Source organism: Syngnathoides biaculeatus, chromosome 2, assembly GCF_019802595.1.
Source record: "Syngnathoides biaculeatus isolate LvHL_M chromosome 2, ASM1980259v1, whole genome shotgun sequence".
Taxonomy (NCBI): Eukaryota; Metazoa; Chordata; class Actinopteri; order Syngnathiformes; family Syngnathidae; genus Syngnathoides; species Syngnathoides biaculeatus.
The window spans coordinates 23,563,963-23,589,407 of NC_084641.1; the positions used below are offsets into that span (position 1 = coordinate 23,563,963).

Consider the following 25,445-nt stretch of genomic DNA (forward strand, 5'->3'; position numbering starts at 1 on the left):
ACATAACACACCAGACACCTTCCGCCAACTGTTCAACCTGTTTGGACCAGTTTCTTCACTTCCTTACCACACTCACCATTGCTCTGGATTGTTGACCCCAAGTATTTGAAGTCGCCCACCCTCGCTATCTCTTCTTCCTGGAGCTTCACTTTTCCTCCCCCCCCTCTCATTCATGCACATATGTTCTGTTTTACTTTGGCTAATCTTATTTCCTCTCTTTTCCAGTGCGTGCCTCCATCTTTCTAACTGTTCCTGCGCCTGCTCCCTGCTTTCACTGCAGATCACAATATCATCTGCGAACATCAAGGTCCAAGGGGAATCCAGTCTAACCTCGTCTGTCAGCCTATCCATTACAACCGCAAACAGGAAGGGCCTCAACGCGGAACCCTGATGCAGTCCCACCACTACCTGAAATTCTTCTGACACACCAATGGCACATCTCACTGCTGTTCTGCTACCCTCATACATGTCCTGTACTATTCTAACATATTTCTCCGCCACACCAACTTTCACTTAATAAAAAGATGAAACAAAACTTTCATAACTTATGAAATCAGCAAAAGCTGAGGGGCCATTTTGCTAGAAAGTGATTCAGGATTGTTAATGTAATCAGATTTTGTTACTTTACCCCCCCCACACACACACACACACACTTCCTACTTCCCTCAAATGCAGAATGTGGACATTGTGACATTTGAACACGTTTGTCTCATTCCAACGGTTTCACGTAACAAATGCCCGTGGACAATGCCTCAGCCACAAGGTCAGTGAGAAATGCAAATATATATTTCCATGTGCGCCTTCCAGAGCTTCGGGGTCACGCCTGTGCCTGTCTGCGGAGATGTGTCATACAAGAGGCGAAAAGCAGGAAACAGAAGAGGAACTGGATGCGGGAGTGTCAATCGATGGGTAAGTCAACAGGATGGTGAGGGTGGGGAGGACCTCATGCAAAAGTGTATCAAGCTTCTATGTCTCTCCTCTAGTCAAATAGAGTACTGGTACCCGTGCTGGGAAAACTCGCATCACTCAACAGTTTTGTCACTACAATATGGTTGATAAAATTGAACATGATAATATTGCAACAGGAAATGTTTTCATTGTGACACTGAAATAAGTGATAAGTGTTGAAAATGGGCTTCCACTCATAAAAACCTCTTCCTTTAACATAAATAGTTTGGCAAGTTTTCAAGTTGAGGAAGATTACTTTTATCCATTGTCTATTGTTTTTTGAATCTCAAATCTTGAGAGGTTGCGATGGGTAATATTGGCCATTAGGTAGTTAAAAATACTGTAGTGTCATTTGTGACCCAAGGGTCCCATGTACTGTATGATGTTCCTGGGATATGGTCGCAGGAATGAGTAAATGAGCATATCCCACCCAAATTGATCCCCGTGTGAGTGAATGGAAGTCAAGCGTTTTCCTTCTTTATCTACTTGTTGGTTTTATATAAACTTACATCACTGTTGTACTTCCACATGTTGTATTTTAGTCTACATTTTCCCGTTCCCATTACCTCCCCCTGCTATAGGTTCGCCCGTCTCCTGTCGGGTTGCGACAACTGTCACGATAAACTCCCTACTTTCCTGCCTCACGTCATCACTGGCGACTTCTCCCTTTCGCCAACAGCCGTCGTCATTGGTGGTTACTTGCGCTCCCCTTTGTACGCTCTCTCTCTTCCTGTACGCTGCTCTCCCACCCTTACAGTCAGGGGGTGTGAAGGTGTTGCTGTTGCGGGACGTCTTGCTAATCTGTGCACCATTGCGGGTTTGGGTCCTCCATTAATCTTCCAGTCTCCTTGCCCATGTGGCTTCAGGATCGGCATGGAGAGATCTTGTATGAGCACCTCTCGGAGTCGGACCTTTTATTGAGATGGTCTTGGACACTGTGACCATTGGAGCCCAAACATCCTCTCGTGTTCCGCCAACATTTTTTGGGGCAGACTGATGTCCATGACAGCTGCGGTCCTGATGGGTCTGTTGTTGTTGCGACCCACAGTCCCATTTATTATATTGCGCCAAAAAGTGTGTTGCTAGCTAGAGCTACACTTGGGCACACTTTCTCGCGATAGAATTAGACTAAAGTTTTTTTTTGGTTTACTTTTTTAGGTCAATTAGCATTCACAAAAGTATTCATATTTGTCAAATGCCAGAATAATGAGAGGAGTTATTTATGGATAATATTTCATTACATCACAAGTATTTGGTGCTCTTGCCCGATGATTTGGCTCAAACGTTTTGGATAATCTTTCACAAGATTCTCACAATAGTTGGTAGGAATTTTGGCCTATTCTTTCTGACTGAACTGGTGTAACTCAGTCAAGTTGGTTGGGCGCCTTACTCACACATGCCTTTTCAGGCCTGCCCATAAATTTTCAATAGGCTTGATATCAGGGCTTTGCGATGGGTCCTCCCAAAAATGTTCTTTGTCCTTTGGCTACTTTGTCACAAGCTTGGCAGTAATTTCTGGGTCATTCTTCATGTGTAAGATCTATTTGCATCTAAACATTTAACTGCCTGGCTTTATCTATTGAGATGTTCCTTCAATTTATTTCCGTGTTATTTCTCTACCAATTTTGCGGGGTGGACCAGTCCCTCCTTTTGCAAAACAACCCTACAACATGAAACTACCACCCCCATCTTTCAAAATTGGGATGGTGTTCTCACCCTTGCAAGCTTCCCTCTTTTTCTTCCAAATATGATGAACTTGATTATGCCAAACAATTCAATTGGAATTCAGTCGGACCATAGGACATGACTCACAAAAGCTGGGAGTTGTTGCTTCAGGAAATTCATGACTGTATGTCCGGCACGTATAACTGTTCTTTGAGGACGTCGGCAAGTAACCTGAATTTGTTATTTTATCACCGTGGGAATTCACGAAATGTACTGCACTCAATTCCCTTACTCTGCCATTGACTCCAAGTGTGTTTTCCATCCTCCGCTTGAGAAATATAGACATCTTTTTATACGCCATCTAGGGAGGATAGGTATGCGAACAAACAAACTGAAGAAATTAATTCATGGTTTACAACTACATGGGGAAATGTAACTTCTATTCAGACTACCATGTTTTGTGATTACCATGTAACTTCACAACTGAGAACCTATTTGATGTTAAACGACCTTAATACTGAGAAATTTGCTGTCGTTAAACGAGTAGCGTTGGTAGGCTATTTGTAGCTATGTTGACTGCCCAACACTGCAGATTGTGCCATTTTGCAATGTGATTCAATGAGTGAGGGATGACTGGTTGTTACATCCAATGGCACAATTCACATACGTACTGTAAAAAAAATGAAAAGAAGCCACTGGTTTCTTTTAGGCAGCACACGGAACGTTTCTAACAACGACCACTGCTCCTCCACAACCCCCCCCCTCCCAGTTTACCTTACCCCCACCCTCCCGCTCTTAAAGACGTACACTCATAATTACAAATGTTACAGTACTTATGCAGCCCTTCAATGTGTTTTATAACCACCGCTGCTTTAGTTAGCAACACAGTCTGGGCAACGTAGAGCAAAGACGAGCTAGACATGCTGCTTATGTTTACGTTCGATATTAATTGAGAAAGTTGAAAAATAAATGTTGTTGTTTTAAGATTCAATGACTGTCGGAGTATGTGAATAATCAAAGAAAAAGTGGTTAAACTGGATAAGATTTTCTCTTTTCCGAGTGGGAAAGGTCTGGTCTGAAGCCAATGTAGAAAGTGCAGGATGAAATGGTCTGTCATTTTCAAATTCCACCTTGCCACAGCCTGATCCAGGAAGAAAGCACAGACAATACAGTGCACAAAAAGCTAATTCTGTATTTTAAATATAGGAGGCAACATAACGATAATCTTAAAACGGTTTGGGAGCATCATCCTCATCATCCACCCCCCTCCCCCCATTGTCGGTAGCTCGCGAGAGCCTGGCTGCTTGAAAAGTAGATCTTGGGGTAAAAAAGTCCGGGCACCCCTGATTTACATGGATGTTTGACCAGAAGTCTCTCCCTGTTATCACCAAAGTATATTTGTTAATTGTGGTAATTTAAATAAGTCTATTTATATTACTGTTTTACTAAAATGTAAACTTTTTTCAAACTACGCATAAAGAGTTTAAGTTCGGGTTTGTTTTCCAGACGCCAGCTCAATGTGATTAATATGGCTGCTTTGTTGAACTTTAGGCAGTTCTTCAAAAAAAAAAAAAAAAAATCAGGCTTGCAGTGCTTCCAGATGTGCTCTGCCATAATATCAGGAACAAAACATCTGTGTGAACATGAACGGGGAACACCCAGCACTCCATACCTGTCACACGCCACTCATCAACTTTTCTGTCGATGTGGGGCCCATCATGCATTGCTTGATGCTTTGCTTGTGTGCGTGTATTAAAAAAGTGAGTGCATAACATTTACAACACTTGTAACTCTCAATCTTCGATTGACCATACGCTGTTGCTCATCTACTGTAAGTAGGGACGCACAAACTAAAGGCAAATGTGTTACACTACGCTCTGAGCACTTCCTGTTGACCAATTTTCAGCTAATTGAGTTCCTTTTTACTCATAAGTGCTCAACCTTTTCTTACAGTACTTCAGAAGTATCCCTATTTGAGCTAAAACCTTGAAACAAGACTTAAGGGTGTGTTCAAAGAGTGCTGCTGAGAGACTCAATAATGCATCTTTGTCCAATGACGGCATTTGCTGAGATTTTCACTGACCTCGAGCTTTTTAATGCGTTGTACGCATGCCTGTTACATAAGCAAGCGTTGTGCCTAGCCAGCTAATACTCGTGTATTTTTACCCAAATAAATGTAACAATGTTTCTGGTAGCAGAAGGTTTTTAGCAATTTTTTTTCCCAATGCATGATGTGGTGGAAGGGGACTGAGACTGGTCGTCCTGAATCCAACAAAGCATCCTGGAGATTTGGAAACAACTTCTGCTGGAGGCGCTGGTGGTGTAGATCTGTACATCACTGTTAATCTTCCCTGAATTCTGACTAGTCTCGCAGTTCCCACCAATGGAAAACAGGCCCACAGGATGATGTTCCCGCCACTGCGGATATGCAGATATGTTTTTGGGCACATGATGAGCTGTGCCTTGTTTCCTCCAAACATAACATTTGGCATTCACAACAAAGACCACTTTGTCTCATAAGATCAGAGAATCTTGTCTCATGGTCTGCGAGTTCTTGGGGTGCCTTTGGGCAATCATCTGGCACACTTCCATGTGCCTTTTCCTAAAAATGGACGCCAGTGATGATAAGCGGTACAGAAAATGTATGTATGGATGGATGAACGGACTTCTTTCTGGCCACACTCCCATAAAGGCCTGATTGTCGGATTGTTTTAGAGATGGTTGCCCTTATTTTTCTGCTGTTGACTCAGTTTTTGTACCCTTCCCTAGATATTTGCCTCATGCCAATCCGGTCTCAGAGGTCTACTGCCAATTCCTCTAACTTCATGCTTAGTTTATGCCCTGGCATGCACTGTCAAGTGCGTGACGGTAAAGAGACCACCGGTGTGTGTGCCACTCCAAATCATGTCCCATCAAATGAATTTACCACAGGTCGACTCCAATTAAGATGAATCAAACTCAAAGCACCTGAGCTCATTCATCCATCCATCTTCTTATCCGCTTATGCTCACGAGGGTTGCGGGGAGTGCTGGAGCCTATCCCAGCATGTCAACAGGCAGGAGGCGGGATACACCCTCAACTGGTTGCCAGCCAATCGCAGGGCACATTGAGACAAACACCCGCACTCACAATCACACCTACGGGCAATTTAGAATGTCCAATGAATTTTGAATGTTTTTAGGATGTGGGAGGAAACCGGCGTGCCCGGAGGAATCCCACAAAGGCACGGGAAGAACATGCAGACTCCACACAGGCGGGTCCGGGATTGAACCCGGGACCTCAGAACTGACCTCAGAATGTTTTTTTTTTTTTTTCCTTTTTTAAATAAATATTTAAATGTAGAATTTTTTTTTTTTGGGGGGGGGAATGAATTTCATCTGTTTAAAAAAAAAAAGGCTGTAATATAATGTCAAAAATGTCTGGCTGCTAGTATGCACTCCTTTGCCAACGTTATTGATGCCCCCATTGTTCTACAGATGGACCACTGGAAATGCTTTGCTTCTTATTAAATGTTATGAGGTATCAACCACACGAAACTTATCTCTATCAGAAACGACCACCACAGAGGAAGCTCATCTTGTGACGTGCGCTTTATCTCTCGGGTGCACAAGCTGGGTATGACGAGAGGAAGCAGGGACGGTTAAACTGAGGAGAAGCAGCCTAACCGAATTGGGGTGTGAACGGAGCGCATACTCTGACAAAGAGAGAGAGGAGGGCATATAAATAACGACAGCACGAGGCAGACGTTATCCTGCTTGTCGGTCCCGCTTACTCAGACCTCACAGCAAACGCCCATCTCCCTGCCCCTTCACTCACTCGGTACACCGCCTCCAGCACGCGCTCCACTCCTATTCCACTCTGACCATGTGGACGATGAACGGCCTTGCGATCGCCCTGCTGGCCTGCGCGTTACTGCTAGCCAGTAAGTTACGGATTATGACATCTTATTTAGAAATGTAGCTGATTGTGTTTATATCAGGGTTATTATCGTCTCTCTTTCATGTCATTAATGCGTGTGTAGTTTGGGTTGTTATCTTTCCCTATTTGTATCCGTCTCAGTTTTGAAGAAGGAAATTAAGTTCTTCCATTTGCACACAAGTTGGGCCAGCATTTCCATCTGCAAGCCTAGTGCCACGGAGACTAGGGACCAGCTTTGGATTTGTTCATGATTAAGGCACTGGACCTCTCAATGGATCTGGTTTGTAACAGTTTTTAAAGCCCTCCACTGTGCCGTCTCTCATTCAAGTGCGAAGAGAATCGCCTTAGGATCAATGCAGTACGAAGTTGGAAGGAGGACGCTGTTTAAATAACGGTGTGGGGGCTCAGTGGGTTGTCCCGTGCGCCGAAGACGTTTGGCAGCATGGCAGGATGGTGGCCTCAGACGCAAAGGGTCTGCTTGGGAGCAGAGACTTGCAGTTGAGAATAATTACGCTTTGTATCCTGTGGAGCATTTAAGTGTGTGTGTTCATACTTATGGTGCGCAAGTGTGTGAGTGGCCTAATGCTAATTGCATGGTTGTGATTATGCATGGCTTTCACTTCACTGCTGCGACCAAAATTTTAGCCTGTCCTTTTTAAATCCAGGTTCATAGACTTTAGTGGTTGTAGGTTTTGGACCAACCTTGAGCAGTACAAGAGATGAAAATAGCTCAGCAACAGCTTTGACAATAGAAAATATGATTAGATGGTTTAAATATGATGCTCGTTTGGAGAATAGCGATGGCTACTGTACATCAGCTGGCTTCCGAGATGTTAATTGAATTTATAGGTAGATATGTGCCCTGCGACTGACTGGCGACCATCTCAGGGTGTAGTCCGCCTTAGGCTCCAGCACTCCCACGACCCTTGTGAGGATAAGCGGCTAAGAAAACAGACGGATGGAAATCCAATTGTCTGTCCTCCTCAACAAGACGAAGTAGATCAAACACATTTTCGACCCCGGACATGTGCCTGTTTACAAACTTACCGAAGGGTGTTCATCAACATTCCATTGAGGTGTGTGCTACATAAATAAACTACATAAATATAAATATTACATGTCGTAGGTCTCTCATGCAGCACCAATAGGGAAAAAAATCTCGTGTTTCCATGAGTGACCAACCTCATGCTGACAAGTAGTCTGTTAATGTGTGCATGTCGTGGGTTGAAGCAGATTGCTTTCAGAGGCCAGCCTCATTTGTTCAGTGGTGCTACGATCACACAGATACGAAACATCGTTGACACTTACACGAGGTTTACTCGGCGGCACAGTGTGAATATGCAGACGGGACAGCACACGTCTAAGAAAAAAATTATTCCATGTGCCGATTGCAAAATGCCAAGGGCAGCTTAGTGTTTGAGGCCAACGTGAAGCGAATTGACTTCTTGTCCCAGTTGACGTGGAAATGCTGCAGATCAAAAGGTATAATGAAATCCACATTTATCTGCGTTGCAGTGATGTCATCAGCTCCTCAAGGGCGAGGCAGTTGACCGGCCTGTTTTGAACATCACTTTGTTGTATCGACATAAACAGGCAGGGAGCATGAATCTCAGACTTGAGTAGACAAGTTCATTCAGAAGATAAAGTTATACGGATGAAAGCAAAACTATAAGATGAAGCAACTCCAATTTCAGTTGCCGCACCACGTCTGTATCTGGCAGACAAATTGGTGTAAACTGGCAAAAGTAAAGAAAAACTTCATTGCTGAGTGTGAGTGCGTTTACGAGCACAAACATGAGTGCAACACTAGCGATTGGATCACAAAAAAATTGTTGTTCAGTACTTTTGCACAGATACAAGATTTTAATACGACAAGAGAAATTTACTGCATTGTCAGATGTCCTTTGACCTCTCTTATCGTTACTTTTTTTTTGAGGGGTGGGGGACCGAAACAGTTCAAGATTGAAGTAAAGGGTGTAAACCATTATGTCTCCCTTCTGCACGTCATCTTCCATGACTCTCTGTGATTAAGTTAAGGCCAAAGGCAGCTGTGACAATCAGTGTCAAAATGAAAAAGGATATTGGCTTGGGGCTGGGAGTTTCCAAAATGTGCAGTGCGTGTGATTCTCTTAGCAAAGCCTTGCCAGTAATCAGGATGCCGTTTCTGTGTTTGAATGTGTGTCATATGACCATGCAAGATGGTATAAACCATGGAGACTCAAATGACACAGACTAAAGTAATATCTGTAGTTCCCTGAAAAATGCTAGTCACAGTTCCATTTGGATGACAAATTGATAGTATGGCGAAACATAAAATACGACACTGTATGGCAGCATTTGGTGTACAGTGCGTAGCATTTATCTTATAGAAATTATCTTTGTTGTGTGGAATTTACCCATGTGTCCTGTAATCTAATGACATTTAAATACACGGGGAAAAGCAACTTGGGTAGAGTTTATGAAAGGGGCTGTTTCACAAATCCACCTTTGAAAGAGTCATTGATACACAGTCTGTACTTTTAAGGGAAAAAAACTTGATGCCGTGTATATTGAATCCTTCAGTCGCCAATCAATAACGAGGTGTGTAAAATACATGGTGCTAGCTTGACAAGCAGCCAGTGTCACCCTCTGAAGGAAGTCAGCAAAAGAATGAAAAGTAAAGAAGTATTCAGAGCTATTCTTTATTCTGTTAACAAGGAAATATGTACTGTATTTTCCGCACTATAACGCGCACCGCTTTAAAAGGTGCACCTTCAAGGAATGGTCTATTTCAAAACTTTTTTCATATATAAGGCGCACCGCATCATAAGGCGCATAGAATAGACGCTACAGTAGAGGTTGGGGTTATGCTATGCATCCCGTTAGATGGAGCTGCACTAAAGGCTCAATATTGATCCACATATAAGGCGCACCAGATTATAAGGCGCAGCGACGGCTTTTAGTGCGCCTTATAGTGCGGAAAATACAGTAGTTCCCATTGAACTTCTGTTTTGATTCACTATTTAAGTTGTTGCACGGTTCAACTGTGGACTAGCACAACACTGCCTGTTTCTCAACTAAATTGCACGTAACTGTTTACTTTTTACGTTGGAGGAGGAACTTCTAACCAAACGATTATGTAGTAAATATAAGGATAAATATATTTTGAGTTGTGTTTGGCAGCAACAATTTATCGTGACACCACTATCTTATCAAAGCAAAGCAAATGTATTTTTATAGCACATTTATACAAGATAACTCAGTGCCTTAAATGAGTAAATGCATTTAAAAAAAAAAAAACAGCATAATAGCTAAATGCTGCTTCACCGTGTTTGCATTGGACTTTGCGATCCACTATTTGACGTCAGTCAGTCGATCACAGAGCCCTGCTGGGTTTATATGCCATTAGCACTTCTTTCATGTATTCAGGACCTAAACTATTTAGTGATTTATAGACCAGTTGCAGAACTTTAAAATCTATTCTAAAGCAGACTGGGAGCCATTGTAAAGACCTCAGAATTGGAGCAATATCCGCTGACCTCTTTGTTCTGGTCAGAACCTGAGCTGGGGCATTCTGAATGAACAAATCCAATGTGAAAAAAGTACATTTCTTCAACATGGGGAGAATATTACCAATGATTTTCTTGAGGCCGTTACCAAACATTCTATTCGCTCAATTGTTTTGATTGTGTTCACGTCAGATGCTGAAGGGTGTGATTGTGTTATATAAGCTTTGGGAGATTGAAGTCTTAGGTCAGAACAGGGTGTGGGTTCACTTGGGCCCAAAGTTAGTGTGATCTAGCAGAGTAATTAAACATGGAGCCTGTGCGCCGTCAGTGTGCCAATTATCCACAGCTGTTGCTCGCAACAAGCTGAACTCACTAAAACTCAAAACTAATAAACCAAATAGCGTCTGGCACCAACGTCCACTCCGGTACCTGAATTGCCGGGCTTCGCGGGCATCGTGCCCGTGACGAGCTCGCGCTGCATTCTGTTCATGTGACAACAGCTCTTTTCTACAGAAAACATATTTATGATTAAAAAACAAACAAGGCTTCCGTCACAGCCGACTCAACGATCACGATCAGGAAAGGGGGTACAGTATACACGTCGAAGTAAATCATCTCGTAACAAAAAGTGAAACAAGTCAAATGAATGCCAGACTATCTGATAACGGTGTAAGTTTCCTTTTCCAATTACTGCTGTTCTGGTGAACCTCATTGTCCCCCCCCCCCAAAAAAAAACAAAAAAAAAAACACCCTGCAGCAACAACCACATGATTCAAAGCAGCGCAAAGAAGAATAGAAACCAAAAGAAAGTCAGGTCGCTTTTTTTTTCCTGCTCAATGATGGGACAAGCGCTTAATGAGAGTGAAATCCAAAACAAGCGCATGGAAGCATGTCATTGACGTTATCTGAAAGCCCAGCAGACCACCTCGGACTGATTAAATTCATGTTGAACAAACAACCAGGCATTGTTATCTTTGCAAACACAAGATGGTTCACCTCATGGAAGAAGTTTTTAATGAGACTGGCTGAGCACTTTTTACTGCTCTGTAACTACTGCTCTGTGAAAGCGTTCTTCGTGCTTCCTAATTGCACACAATTGCTTTCCCAAAGGTTGCACAAGGTGCTGAGATTTGGTCAACGCATTAGAAGTGTTCACTGTTTAATCACCACATGTGCTTTGGAGTTTTCGCTGTATGTTTCCCTTTCCTTGTCCTAACTTGAGGCCCACAATCGTATTTCCTGATTGCTCGGGGTTATGGGCCTGTGAGTCTTTTTACAACCTTCACCACCCCCGCCAACTTAGTTTCATGTAAGAAGAACACCTGGAATGGAACAGTCTACATACAGTACAGCTGGTGTCTGTGACACAGCTAACGTTTCCACTTCCTTGTCCTCCAACAATGCCGATGGAGTGTTTGAGAAACTTTGGTTTTGAATTTCACCACCACGCTCAAATATTTTAATGGGCAAATTACGGGTTGAAACAAAACATTGCTCACTTTGATCCTTTTTTGGGGTTGTTTTCAAAGATTTTAGAGGCTTTGCGTTATGGCCCCATGAAGAAAAGAGGCCATATTTTAAAAAAATTGTATTGCTGTAGCTACTGTCAAGTGTGTCGGGGGTGGCATTCTCATGTGGGAGGGAAAAAGAGCCAAGAACCAACAATGCAGTGCACATGACATATTCTCGCTGACTGATTTTGTATGCATTTCTTTTTTTTTCCTAATTTCCAAAAAGAATCTTATAACTAGCACAGAGAGCGCAAAAACATTTTGAATCATGAAACTTCACAACGTAACAGCATTACCCGGATTAGTCATTTTATACGTTTCCCCTGTCACTTCTAGACAGAATTCATTTGCACTCATTCAAGCCCTGGACCTTGACGGACATTTTTAAATCCCAACACTAACACTGCACCGAATGCACATTGCCTCAGACTGTATGCACGTACAGGGGTGAGTGTTGTCCTCTGGAGGTCATCCCATGGCTGTGGGAGTGCTGCGATTGACACATCCTGCCCAAGGATGTGCATCGATACATTCCAAAACCTGTTGTTAATTCCTTTCATTCACTCTGACAATCCGAAATGTCTGTTTGGTTTAAAAACACCAGGGGGGTGCACTGGGTGCAAAAGCCAACTTTTACCAACTTTTAGTGTAGGAACAAAACCAATTGTCAATACATGTGCCGTAATTTCCAGCCTACAATCCGCGACTTTCTTCACACGCTTTCAACCCTGCGGTTTATGCGGTGATGCGGCTAATTTGTGCATTTTTTCCGCTGGTGATCTTAGGGACCACTGCCCTGGAGGACAGAGATCTGGTTACTCAAAATCGTGTATTCTGTTGAGTTGCTGGGTAGACACATCAAGCAGACAAGCACTTGCAGTAAGCAAAAGATAATTGTAAGGAACTGAGGATTCTCATGTTGTGGTCAATTGTCAAGCTAACCGACAACCATTTTGGGGACCGGCATCTTCATTTGAGAGACAAGTTCAAATAGAGCCAAAGTTGTTGTGGTTGTAGCCTCTAAAATGGGATGAGTTACGGGTTCACTCATTTGTTTTGTAGGAGACAGACGCTTTGATCTCTGACCTTTTGGTCATTCAAAGAGGATGTGAAGATGTCCTTGTAGGCGTCACTCTTTTTGCACATTTTGTTTCGTACGTAAAGAGGCCACAAAGAGCAGCCGATCAAAGTGACCTTGATGGTTACATATAATAGGTTCCTAACTTTGACTTAGTTAAGGAGGTGTTTAAAAGCAGACATGAAAGATGAACTCCAGAGTTTTCTCTGGACATCTGGAAACAACACGGGTGTGGCGCAGAAAAGAGCCTGGGCGTTGTCTCCATATTGTCTGGGTGGAGGTCAAATAGAAAATCCTTAAGGCTGCTGAGTCTTCCCCATCATGCATGAAGTCACAGTTTTCTCAGATTTCTGACAAGCCAACTGATGTGAAAAAGATGACAGCTGATAGAAGACACCTTTCCTCAAAACTTCATTATGCCCAAAGTTGGTTTCCACTCTTAACACAACGTGCAAAATGCTGCTAGTGTCCCCTTGTCTCTCACTGCAGCTGTTAAATCAGGTGTGACAGTATTTGTTTTTGCTGGAATTTCCATGAGGTTTCCCACCCTGGATTCATGTGCGATTAGGTAGTACAAATGGAGGACAGCAGTGGTTCCACATTTGATGGTGAATAATGACCTGGCCACAGTCGTCTGATATCTAATGATATATAATAATATTAATAATCAAGTCAAATTAGGTTTCAGCTGGGGGTCTGTCTGTGCCATTGCCCCAAACAACAGTTCAGAGTACCTAACATTTCTGGAGTCCTTTGAGCGAGTGCTGGAGACCGGTCCTGAAAGAGACTCCATCGTTATGCTGGGGGACTTGAGTGCTCACGTGGACAATGACAGTGAAAAACCGAGTGGTGTTCTGTTACTGGACTTCTATGTTCATCACAGGTTGTCGATTATGAATACCATGTTCGGGCATAAGGGTGTTCACATGTGCTCTTGGCACCACAACACCCCAAGTCACAGCTCGATAATCGACTTTGTGGTCGTGTCATCGGACTTTGGGATGGATATCTTGGACACTATGGTGAAGAGAGGCCTTCACCGGATCACCACCTGGTGGTTAATTGGCTCCGATGTTGGAGGAAGAGGATGGTCTGACACAGCAGGCCCGAATGTATTGTGAGGGTGTGCTGGGAACAGCTGGCAGAATCTCCTGTCAGAAGGAGTTTCAACTCCCATGTCCAACAGAACTTTGCTCATGTTCTGAGGGAGGCACGGAACATTGATTCTGGATGGACTATGTTCTGTGCCTCCATTGCTTAGGCGGCCGACCGGAGCTGTGGCCGTAGGGTGGTCAGTGCCTGTCGTCGCCACAATCCCCAAACATGTTGGTGGACACCAACAGTGAAGGATGCCATCAAGGTGAAGGTGGAGTCTTTGTATGACCGATGTCAGAGTTTGGTCTGTATTGCCGGCAGTCAGTCGGACACGTTTCCGGAGAGAGTTGAACCCCACCAAGGGTCCCCTTTGTCACTGATACTGTTCCTAACTTCTATGGACAGAATCTCTAGGCACAGCCAAGGCGTAGAGGGAGTCCGGTTTGGTGGCCTCAGTATTGCATCTATGCTTTTTGCAGTTGATGTGGTTCTGTTGGCTTCAACAGGCCATGATCTCCAACTCTCACTGGAGCGATTCAGGGGTCCTCATTCAGAAAAGGGTCGTGTGCCCTCTCCAGTTGGAGATGAGATCCTGCCCCAAGTGTAGGAGTTCAAGTCTCTTGGAGTCTTACTCACGAGTGAGGGAAGAATGGAGCAGGAGACCGACAGGTTGATTAATGCAGCGCCTGCAGTGATGTGGACTTTGTATCAGTCCATTTTGGTAAAAAGGGAGCTAAGTCAAAAGATCAAGCTCTCAATTTACCTGTGAATCTACGTTCCTACCCTCACCTTTGGTCACAAGATGTTGGTCGTGACCAAAAGAACACGATCCCGGATACAAGCGGCTGAAATGAATTTCCTCTGGAGGGTGTCCGGGCTCTCCCTTAGAGATAGGTTGAGGAGCTCGGTCATCCGGGAGGCACTCAGGTTTGAGCTGCTGCTGCTCTTCCACTTTGAGAGAAGCCAAATGAGATGGCTGGGGCATTTGATCCGGATGCTTCCAGGACGCCTCCCTGCTGAAGTGTTCCTGGTAAGTCCCACCAGAAAGAGACCCCGGGGAAGACGCAGGACACGTTGGAGAGATTATGTCTCTCGGCTGGTCTGAGAATGCCCTGGAATCCTGTCGGAAGGGGAGGATGAAGTGTCTAGGGAAAGGGAAGTCTGGTCATCCCTACTAAAGCTATTGCACCCGTGACCCAACTCAGTTGTACATGTTCGTATTAGGAAAAAAAGTGTTTGTAGTTTGTCCTCGGTGTACACTTCAGACTTGACATCAAGTAGTTCCTTTTATAATGGAAATGGAGCCCTAATTCAATGCTAATGCTAATGCTGTGAAGGATGGACTGTCATTTGCTGACTCTAATACAGTATATGTAATTATATATACTTACTACACACTCTTGCTCAATAAACCATTTTTTTCTGTGGGGTGTATTTTAAATCATTGTTTAGAAGTATAATGTTTCATTTATGTTAAGAATGACCACTTAAAGTACCCAGCGAAACCTATCAGTGAAGAACATTTATACATTTGGAAGAAGAAATTATTTGTGTGTTTTTTTTTGTTCAAATTTGCATTCAGTTACCGGTAAATGCTTCACAACAGGACTATTTACTCCACGAGAATTCTGAGGAAAAATTTGTGGGTCTCTTTTAAGTGTTGTTGTGTATAAACATTTTGCTCCCTCACATTATTGGACTATTAAACCTCCCAGCTCATGCTGAAGACGAAAGCTTCTAATAGCGCAATAAACTGTTTATGTGCACAACACTCTGAATTGTCTGTAGGTGTAATTGTGACTCAGTGGTCTTCTGTGTGTCAGTCTTACGAATGATCAGACAAAGATGTATCTAGCTGCTCACCCAAAGCTAGCTGGGATAGACTAGCTTCCATGTGACCCTGAATGGGATAAGGAGGATCAAGAATATATGGAAACGAACTGGCCTGTTAGGGACAGTAAGGACTTGCAATGTTACTGTATGTGACATCACTGTGACGGTAATGTCAAAATTATTTGTCAAACAGTTTGTCCATTGGAGGAAAAAACAATTTCCTCCACACTGTTTTTCCACTTCTTCTTCTTCTTTTCCTTTCGACTCGTCCAGATTAGGGGTCGCCACAGCGTGTCATCTTTTTCCATCTAAGCCTATCTCGTTCATCCTCCTGTCTAACACCCACTGTCCTCATGTCCTCCCTCACCACATCCAACAACCTGTTCTTTGGTCTTCCTCTCGCTCGTTTGCCTGGCAACTCCATCCTCAGCACCCTTCTACCAACATACTCACCCTCTCGCCTCTGAACATGTCCAAACCATTGGAGTGTGCTCTCTCGTACTTTGTCTTGGAAACATCCAACTTTGGCGTTCCCTCTAATGAGCTCATTTCTAATCCTATCCAACCTGCTCACTCCAAGGGAGAACCTCAGCATCTTCATTTCTGCTACCTCCAGTTCTGCTTCTTGTTGTGTCTTCAGTGCCACCTTCTCTAATCAGTACATCATGGACGGCCTCACTGTTTTATGAACTTTGCGCTTCATCCTAGTGGAGACTCTTTTGTCACATAATACACCAGACCCCTTCCACCAACTGTTCCACCCCGCTTGGATCCGTTTCTTCACTTCCTTACCACACTCACCATTGCTCTGTATTGTTGACTCCAAGTATTTGAAGTCGTCCACCCTCGCTATCTCTTCTCCCTGCGGCTTCACTCTTCCTCCTCCACCCCTCACATTCATGCACATATATTCTGTTTTACTTCGGCTAATGTTCATTCCTCTCCTTTCCACTAGCCATCCAAATCCCTGTGTTATATCAAACATTGCCCAGATGAGGATTAGATAATCAAAAGGCTTTGGCTGTTTGTTTGCACAGGTAGAGCGACAATTAGTGTATATGTGTGGTAATTAATCGGTACACTCAAGCTCTTGACTCTTTGTTTACCACGCCAAGCTGTTCAAACCATCACTTAGCAAACAATTCGGTATTTATTGAGATAAAGTCGGCCCAAGATGGTGTCTCTGCTATCTGTCAAACGGATCTTTAAAGCTGCTGCTGTTTCTCTAAATTTGTAGATGGTGTGGTGGCCCAAGATGCTGAAGCAACAGAAGCCCCAGCAAGTGAGCCACCCGCAGACAACAGTGACGGTAGGCGTGTGAATCCGGCGAGTGTGAAATCTAAGCCAATACCAAAGATGTGATGTGTCTATACAAAACCAATTCATATCAGTATGTATTTGTCCGCACTACTGGATCCAACCTTCAACAGTTTTCACCTGATAGCGGAAAAGAGTGACGAAGACTATTTCACTGAGTAAACCATTTACGGAACTACAATTTCGAACTCCTGTAGATCATTATTTTCCTCGTGATGCTCCCTTTGTAAGATCACAATCAGCTTCATCCATGTTCTGTCAGGGACGACCAAACCTTGGGACATGGACGGCCAGCCAGACACCACCGTTCCTCCAGATTCAGGTCTCTTGCCAGTGGCTGAAGGAGTCTCTGATGCACCTGCTGAAAATACGCCTCCTCCAATTAACAGTTCCCCCAGTGCTGACAACCAGGAAGGTGGTGCCTCCGGCACCACAGCTGGCCCCACTGGTCTCAATGATGATAGCTCAGTAGTCATGGAGTTGTCAGATCTTTCTAACGTCATTACAACTAAGGTGAGCACATTTTGAATATTAATTATTATAAGTACATACATCCGGCGTAAAAATTGTGCCAAACATATATATGCGTTCATCTGAGACAAGCCAAAAGGAAAACAACAACATTAATACACACTATAAATTTGAATTCATAATATATATTACGGACTCGGTAGCTTAGCTGGAAAGCGTTGGCCTCACAGTTCTGTGGTCACTGGTTCAATCCGGGACCCGCCTGTGTGGAGTGCGCACGTTCTCCCCGTTCTTGCGCGGGTTTTCTCCGGGCACTCCGGTTTCCTCCCACATCCCAAAAACATACAACATTAATTGGACACTCTAAATTGCCCCTAGGTGTGATTGTGAGTGCAGGTGTTTGTCTCCATGTTCCCCGCGATTGGCTGGCAACCAGTTCGGGGTGTACCCCGCCTCCTGCCATTTGACCCTGGGATAGGCTCCAGAACTCCCCGTGACCCTTGTGAGGATAAGCGGCCCAGAAAATCGATGGATGAATATATCCTATCTAATATGTTGAGATAAGATGTTAAAGTGTTTGCTCCATGAACTCTATGTGATGTCACTTCCTGTCGCTGCAGCCCGTGGTGGAGTGTGTCGGGAAGGAGGAGATTGACGAGAGGAAAGCTGTCAAGGCTACGGTCACTAAAACTGATTGTGTGGGTATACGACACTCATCTCTTTTACAAATTAGTTTAAAATAGCAATGCGACAAGATTTCCCAATAGTGACGGAACCTGTCAAAATGCTCAGACTGGTCGGAAAGGCCACTTCAATGCTTGGCCCAAACTCTGCTAAAAAAAAAAAAAACAAAAAAAAAACTTATCTCCTTCAAATATGAGTAAAACAATACACGTGTTTATTACTCAATGCATCTCCAGCATTTCATTTCATCTACTACTAGGGGAACCCTAACCCTGCTCCGAATGGCTGACAAGTTTGAGTTAAAAAATATACACCGATAAGATGGTATGGCTCAACATTTCGGGGTACTCTTAAGTCAACACGTCGAAATTATCATGCCATTTTAAACAGTGCCACTTGCACTAAAAAATTGACTTAAATAGCCCAAATGGATTTTCATTTTTACGCGAAGAGCTGTAAAAGCTGTTTTTTAGGAATGCATTTGATGTGGAGGATTTTGAACCTCATTTAGAATGCAATCAGGTTTTTTTTGTTTTTGGGAAAATTCCACAAAGATGGCAGCCCCTTGTCCGGTTGCTAGTTAAAAGCAACTGTAGCTATTAAAAATATTTAAAATTAGATCTGGTTTTGCCAACCAGTGAAACAGTTTTAGAAATACTTCACCGTATAAGCTAAATTTTATCATCTTTGTATACAGGTGACTAAAAAATGAAGCTTTTGAAGTAGAGCTCACTTGTTTTTGTGCTAACATTTCTAGTTAATTTCAAATAAATTGTCTTCTTAACACCTTAATCAAATGGTGGACTTGAAGCGAACTTGATGTACTTGCAAAAGTGCTCCACTCGAGTAAATGCTCCAAACCTCCTGGGGTTAGTTTTAAAGGTTTCCATTTGATGCGCAACGTTTTCAAGCTATTATTTGGGCAAACAGGGAGTGAATATCCTGGGGAACAAAAAAAAAAAAAAAAAATCATTTTGGGACCATCGATCCCTTTTCGTTTTCAAACAGCGACACAACCCAAAGCCTTTTGGAAAGCATCTTTTAGAAATTCCTCAGGCATTCTAAATCATCATTGTGTTGCTGGCGGATGAAAAACGATTAATATTTCCTGTCTTGGTCTGGTGTCCATAAGGCAAAAGGGGGAAGTGCACGGGTGTGGCTCCTTTTCACTTTTACACTCTGCCAAGGTACTTAAAGCTTAAATTGAACTTAAACGTGGTTTTGTTTGTTTCTCTGTCAGTGTAGCTGCCTTGGCAAATGGAATGGTCATAGCGTGTGTTTTTAAGTCCTGAGGTAAATCTGATTAGTGGTTTGATTTTTAGAACTGTTTGAATGATCTGACAGACGAGAACTGTGGCGATTCAGTTCTTTACTTGAGAGTTTTGTTCTAGACATTTCACATTTTGTATCAAGTCTCGAGAGCATAGTTAACATGGGACACATATAAGGATGTTGTCGCCAAATGTTTTCAACGCGAGTCATCCCTTCAGTTCATGACGCTTTGAGCCAGTATGAGTTACACGACGCCCCAAAGTCCTGAACTCTTCAGAATAAATGGCCGTTTTCCGATGCCGTATGTGGGTCCAGGTGCAGAGAGCTAAACGGTTGAACCCCTCCGGGGTCTTCAGTGTAACAATCACAGGACTAAAGGACCGCCTGAAGAAGTCATCTGTTACGGTCAACATAAAGCTAAATATGGACAGACCTGCCAATGAGTGTTTTTTTTTTCTCCCCATGATGCACAAAACCTGATTAATAAACCATACATCATATCCATGTTGCATTTCATTCGTGGCTAGTGGAACATGTTGCACTGCAAATTCCTGATGAACCGTGAGTCCAGTAGGCCGCATGAGGCCAAGCTGAGTGCAGGAGACATGTGACGCGCCGCATGTGACACAGACAGATGGAGAAGAGCGCGGCATCCATGGGAGTGATTGTGTATCGCAAATTCAGCCTTCCCGAGTTTTTCTCCCCCCCCCAAAAAAAAAAGAAAAAAAATCTGGATTGTGCAGCTGCAGGCTCCATTCCAATTAACCGTGACTCGGGGTTTGCGCACACGCGTCTCCTGGGAGTCAAGAGAGACGCCTGGATCACATTATAGAAAATGAAGCGCGATCCCAAGTCAGAAAATCTTCATTGTGCTATGAGGTGATATCATCATTCAGCGTTAGGTGGAGGAGAGTGAGGGAGTATTCCGTACAGCTGCGGTCAGCTTCTATGACGCACTCAAAAACAGCCTTCGTGCTTTTGAGAACATTCCAGAAATTGCAATTGTCTTTTGACCCCAAACCCCTACCCTGAGCAGCAAATGCGAACATTTTCAAGATATTGTTTGGGCAAACCAGGGAGTGAATATCCCGGAGGGGGGGAGAAAAAAAAACTGTTCATATTGAAACGGCGCATTGTTGGTCTGAAACCCCCAGTTGGACAAATAACTTGTCGGTATTTGACCGATAAAGTGAATCAAATTGTATTTATGCATCTTCAGGAGGACACGAAACAAATCGTTGAGGAGAGCAGCATCAAGTGTTACACTGAAAACTGCCAAATCAAAGTCTACCAAGAGGGAAACAACATACAGATGGTCAGGACTGATGGTAGGTTTTTATGACATGCACCAGCATAGAGACTGGACATAATTAAATTCTGGTAATCTTTAGTGATATGGAAAATATGTTTCTGTCCCCATTTGCAGCTAAACCAAATACGCTGGTTGAAGCCCTAAAGGGAGAATTGAAAGACAAGGTAAGAAATGGGAAGATGCTCGGCGATACGCAGTCAGGGAGTGACCTCGACATCAAAATTACTTCTTGACCTTCTAACAGTACGTCAAATTCAGGGTTTGGTTCTTGGACATATTCTAACTCTAATAAGATTTTGGATGATAAGGTACCTGAGTTACTAAATCATTTTCAGAAATGCTGTATAAGTCTAGCCTCGGTAGATGTCAAGTGGGCTACCATACTCTGCTATAAATAACCAAAATATCATGTCTTTCCTTTGTTTTTTGAAAATGTGGAAATTTAGTGAACATTCCTTTTACAAAACATTTTATGAAACACTTTAGATTTCCTTAGACAAATGTGCAATTTACTTTTATCATTCGCATATACAGTGAAGAAAATGAGTATTTGAACACCCTGCGATATTGCAATTTCTCCCACTTAGGTGGATTTCTACTGTGAGAGAGATCATCTAACAGTGGACCTGCACCTATGATGAAAATTTCAGACCCCTCCATGATTTCCAAGTGGGAGAACTTGCAATATAGCAGGGTGTTCAAATACTCATTTTCTTCACTGTATGCATTGCAACTGATCCCACCGATTGTACAAGGGCACAAAACTTTAACAAGTAATTGGTATTGAAAAATATAGCAATGCACTAAGATTAAATGAGATTTATAAAGAAATGAATTTTTAAACCATTTACACATGTGCAAATGAAATCTAAATTTAATAGTCTATAATTCCCACGGCTCACCTCACCACACCTTACAAACTAAGGAGCGTGCTATTAAAGGTGTAAAGAAGGAAGTAGTCCCATGTCTGCAAATGTGTAAATTTAATCCATGAAACACACATACACATACAATACATACTGAAAATTCAGAGTTGCATGAACAATAGAATTCCACTGTACTTTTTTGTCGTGAAGTTGCTGACTAACATTAAGTTGCACTTTGTTTTTTTTTTTTGGGGTGTCCATCATTGGCACCAACTCATGAAACTCTTCAGTAACAGTCATTGTCTCATCAACTGCACAAATAAATAAGACCAGTTGTGCCACGTCTGTGATGTCAGCGCTCTCGTCCGAGCGGAAAATGCAATAAACGACTCGACACTCTGTTGCAATTGGCCGTCTAAATCTGCTCCAAAATCCTCGTCGGGGTAATATTGGCGAAAGCTTGTCGGTTCTCGGGACATTCAAGTTCAGCCGGCTTCATCATGCATCGTTTTAACAAAGTCGCCATCGGAATACGGCTTTGATGCTAATGCTATTTCGCGAGCAATTAGCTGGCTGGCTTTTACCGCTGCTTCACTGACTTGTCGGCTCTGGATGAAAGTTAACTGCTGGTTCCTCAGAACCGCCTGCAATGCATTGATCTTATCACTTATCAGTTGTCCTTGCAAGCCGTCATATTTTTCGCTGTGAAGAGTCTCGTAGTGGCGTCGAATATTATATTCCTTCAATACCAAAACTTGTTGCAAACACACCAAGCACAAAGGTTTTCTATGCATTTCTATAAATAAATAGGACGTGGTTCATTTTTCGTTGAAAATTCTACACTCTGTATCTACTTTTCTCCGTTTGGATTATGACATTTTGCATATTGAGGGTGTAGGGGAGGGGTAGAGACCAGGGTAAAAACAAAGTCATGACAAGCAGCAGATGGCACATTGATACCATCTGCTGTGTTAGGTCTGTCTCAGAGACTGCTGTTCTTCTCTGATCAAAGTGTTTTGTCGGATTATTCCGTGTCTTTTATGCATTTTTTTTCACTTTTAAATGATCCTGTGGGCCTGATCAAACCTCCTTGCGGGCCGGTTCCGGCGCGCGGGACATATGTTTGACACCTCTGTTCTAGTTGGTAGGACAGGAATCTCGTTGACTTTAAATGACATTTGTCAGTACTCAGATTTTGACGTTCGACAACCTCAAGCTATCTGACTACCTAATGTGCAATCTTTTGTGCTTGCAGCTGGGATTGACAAATTTAGAGGAGCCTCTGTCTTCATCATCGTCCTCATCAGGGCGTTCTGTATTTGTGGGGATCCTGATCAGCGGTCTGCTGGCTGCTGCTGCCATTATTGCCGGGTACTGCAAATGCCAACGCCGAACTGACAGCAAGGGAGTCAAGCTGGTGGGTTGTTTATTTTCTGTGTGGACGTACTACAGAATTCTTTGAATCTTGATAGAAGGTTTTTATCCTGTCGGATGTCAATATGAAGTTTGTGAGGCGTCAAACTTTTTAGCATCGATCGCCAACATTTCGCAGTAACTTTGACATTGCGTCCTGCTCCGTCCAAAATCTGAATTCCGTGTACCTAACCTTGCGTGAAATAGTTGAGACCTTTCTGTAGAACTCTCTTGGACAAGTCTGACGCATTTGGCAAAAAAAACCATACCCCAATATTATCTGGAATACGCGAGAGAGGATCCACTTCAAACCTGTTCTGTTCAGTCACCATTTTGGAAGCTTGTGGGACATGGCTAAGGGGGCGGAGCTCAAGGTTGTCATCGCCATCGGAACGGTCCATTGCCTGGCCCTGTTGTAACACCTCCGGATGCAGTGCGGTCTGGTGTAAAACGGACATTTGACAAATATCAGGAAAATTTAGCGACGTAGCGGTTAAAGAAATACCACTGTGGTGTTTACTTACCCAAAACCTATGAGTCCACGTAGTCATGGCATGAACTGCCGATTGTAGATAGTTTGATGTTGTTCAGCTGAGCTGTTGCTGCAGACTCTGCTGGTTTTGAGGCGTATTTTCAATATTCAGAGGTTCATTCTTTGCAGGCACATTGTGTAGTCTTGAACGACATGAGACTGAAAAGAGGTTCACATATTTGAAGAAATGAATGACAAAGCGGTCTTGCAGGTGTAATCGTTGCATGTTCAAGCTCCGTTTTTCCTTGGAGATGTGGATCTTAGGAGAAGATCACGTTTCACAAAGTTACTTACCATAATTTCCAGCCTACGAGCCGCAACCTTTTTCACACGCTTTCAACCCTGCGGTTTACGCGGTGATGCGGATAATTTGTGCATTTTTTTTCCCAACGGCTGCAAGGGGGCACTGGAGCGGAAAGTATAAGAGTGAGACTGGTGGAATATATGTGCCGAGGAAGTGACTTTTACCGGTCCGGGCCTGTTCGCGCTGCGCTAGCGTGTTACTACCGTGTCTCAGTGATTTTTACCGGTATGTTTTTTTTTTAATGGGTCTAGCATTAGCGTTAAACTCTCTATATACCGTCTTTGTAAATATCTTGTTTCAATGTGGGTTTCATTGTGGGCACTTCCGGCTTTTACACAGCTGCGGCATATGTATGTACCAAACGGTATTTCCTTTACAATTGTACTGGGTGAGGCTTATAACCAGGTGCGCTCTGCAGGCCGGGAATTACGGTACATACGCTGTTTTAAACAAACTGCAGGTGACGCGTTTGTGCTTTATTTCCAGGCTGAAGAGGCGTACCCAGTGGATCAGGAGAACCAGGGGAACACCCTCGTGTCCGTGGCTCCCCTTAGCCCCCCGACAGAAACCCAGGAGAAGCCCAACGTGAACGGCGAGTCACCTGAAGCTGATAAGACCGAGCCTCCTCCCACCAACGGCCACTCCGCCACCAAGACTGCAGACACCGAGCTGTGAACCCCTCTTACACACATGCACTCATACGCACACACACACACACACACACACACACACACACACACACGCACACAGACAGACATATTTCATGCAATCCCGCCTCAGACTCAGCTACGTGGTCATCAGGAACATCGACACGGCTATGGCCGCCTATATTCTCTCCTTTGGCTGCGTCACACAACAAGCATCAGGAAAACTAGTCCGGTAGTGATGGAGGTGGTGACGGTGGACGTTGACGACGGCTCAGCCCCTGTCTTGTTGACGGCGCTTGAGCTTGAGATGAGCGCTTTTGGGTGGGAGAAAAATGTATTTTTTAGCATGACTCACCCACGACCGGGTCCCGCGAGGGCTGCAGCAGCTTTTGTACAGTCGACACCCATCAGCCTGCGTGTCATCAGGTTCGGCGCTCCACCCTCCGCCAGAACATAAGACACGTGCACATGTGCCTCATTGGCAAAGCTTTGTCCCCTTGAATTATTGAGCATTTCGATATGTGAACGTGTGCGCATCATCCTCATCATGTCCGCAGGATTCTTCTAACTGTACGTAAGCAATGAATTAATGTGATCTTTTTTTTTCCACTCTAACACGAATGTGCACAAAAGTATTGTGCTGCCATTACAAGGAAGGTGAAGTTCAATCTCGTAAAGTTTCTTCACTGCCGCAGGCTGCAACTGTCGAGACTCCGAGCCTCATCAGTGTTATTTCCTATTCACTATACTGTACTGTGTATGCTATTTTTATATCACTAAGCTATGGAGCAGTGTGAAGCTGTTTGTTTTTTATGCTATAATGTCTTACTTTGCTTCAACGTGCCCGTGAGGTACATTAACAAAATGAGCGAAACACATGATGGTGCAAGTGTGTGATTTTCATTATTTTTAGTTGCAAAGGATTCATCACAGAAGAAAACTATTTAAATGCTGAACTGGAAAACAATTTGACTTGATTTAATTTGGTGTTGTTTTTACTCACATTCCACTGTAATTTTGTTTTGCAAGAAGAATGTCGATTTAAATTGGATTGAAGATCAAAAGTATCAAATAAACATGTTTTTTTTTTT

The 25,445-nt window shown here is 43.4% G+C and overlaps 1 protein-coding gene across 2 annotated transcripts; it reads left to right on the plus strand.

Annotated features, from left to right (window-relative positions):
* Window positions 1–784: 784 nt before the first annotated feature.
* On the plus strand, window positions 785–25,445 carry LOC133512471 (uncharacterized). 2 transcript variants are annotated; one of them, XM_061842160.1, is made up of 8 exons: window positions 785–909; window positions 16,774–16,845; window positions 17,116–17,366; window positions 17,945–18,022; window positions 20,500–20,608; window positions 20,707–20,756; window positions 22,714–22,875; window positions 24,194–25,445. In XM_061842160.1, exons 1-8 carry the CDS (start codon window positions 888–890, stop codon window positions 24,380–24,382), a joined length of 933 nt encoding a protein of 310 aa, XP_061698144.1. In that variant the 5' UTR covers window positions 785–887; the 3' UTR covers window positions 24,383–25,445. The 2 variants fall into 2 exon arrangements, with proteins under 2 accessions (XP_061698144.1, XP_061698135.1); XM_061842151.1 differs by lacking the exon at window positions 785–909 and adding an exon at window positions 6,341–6,535.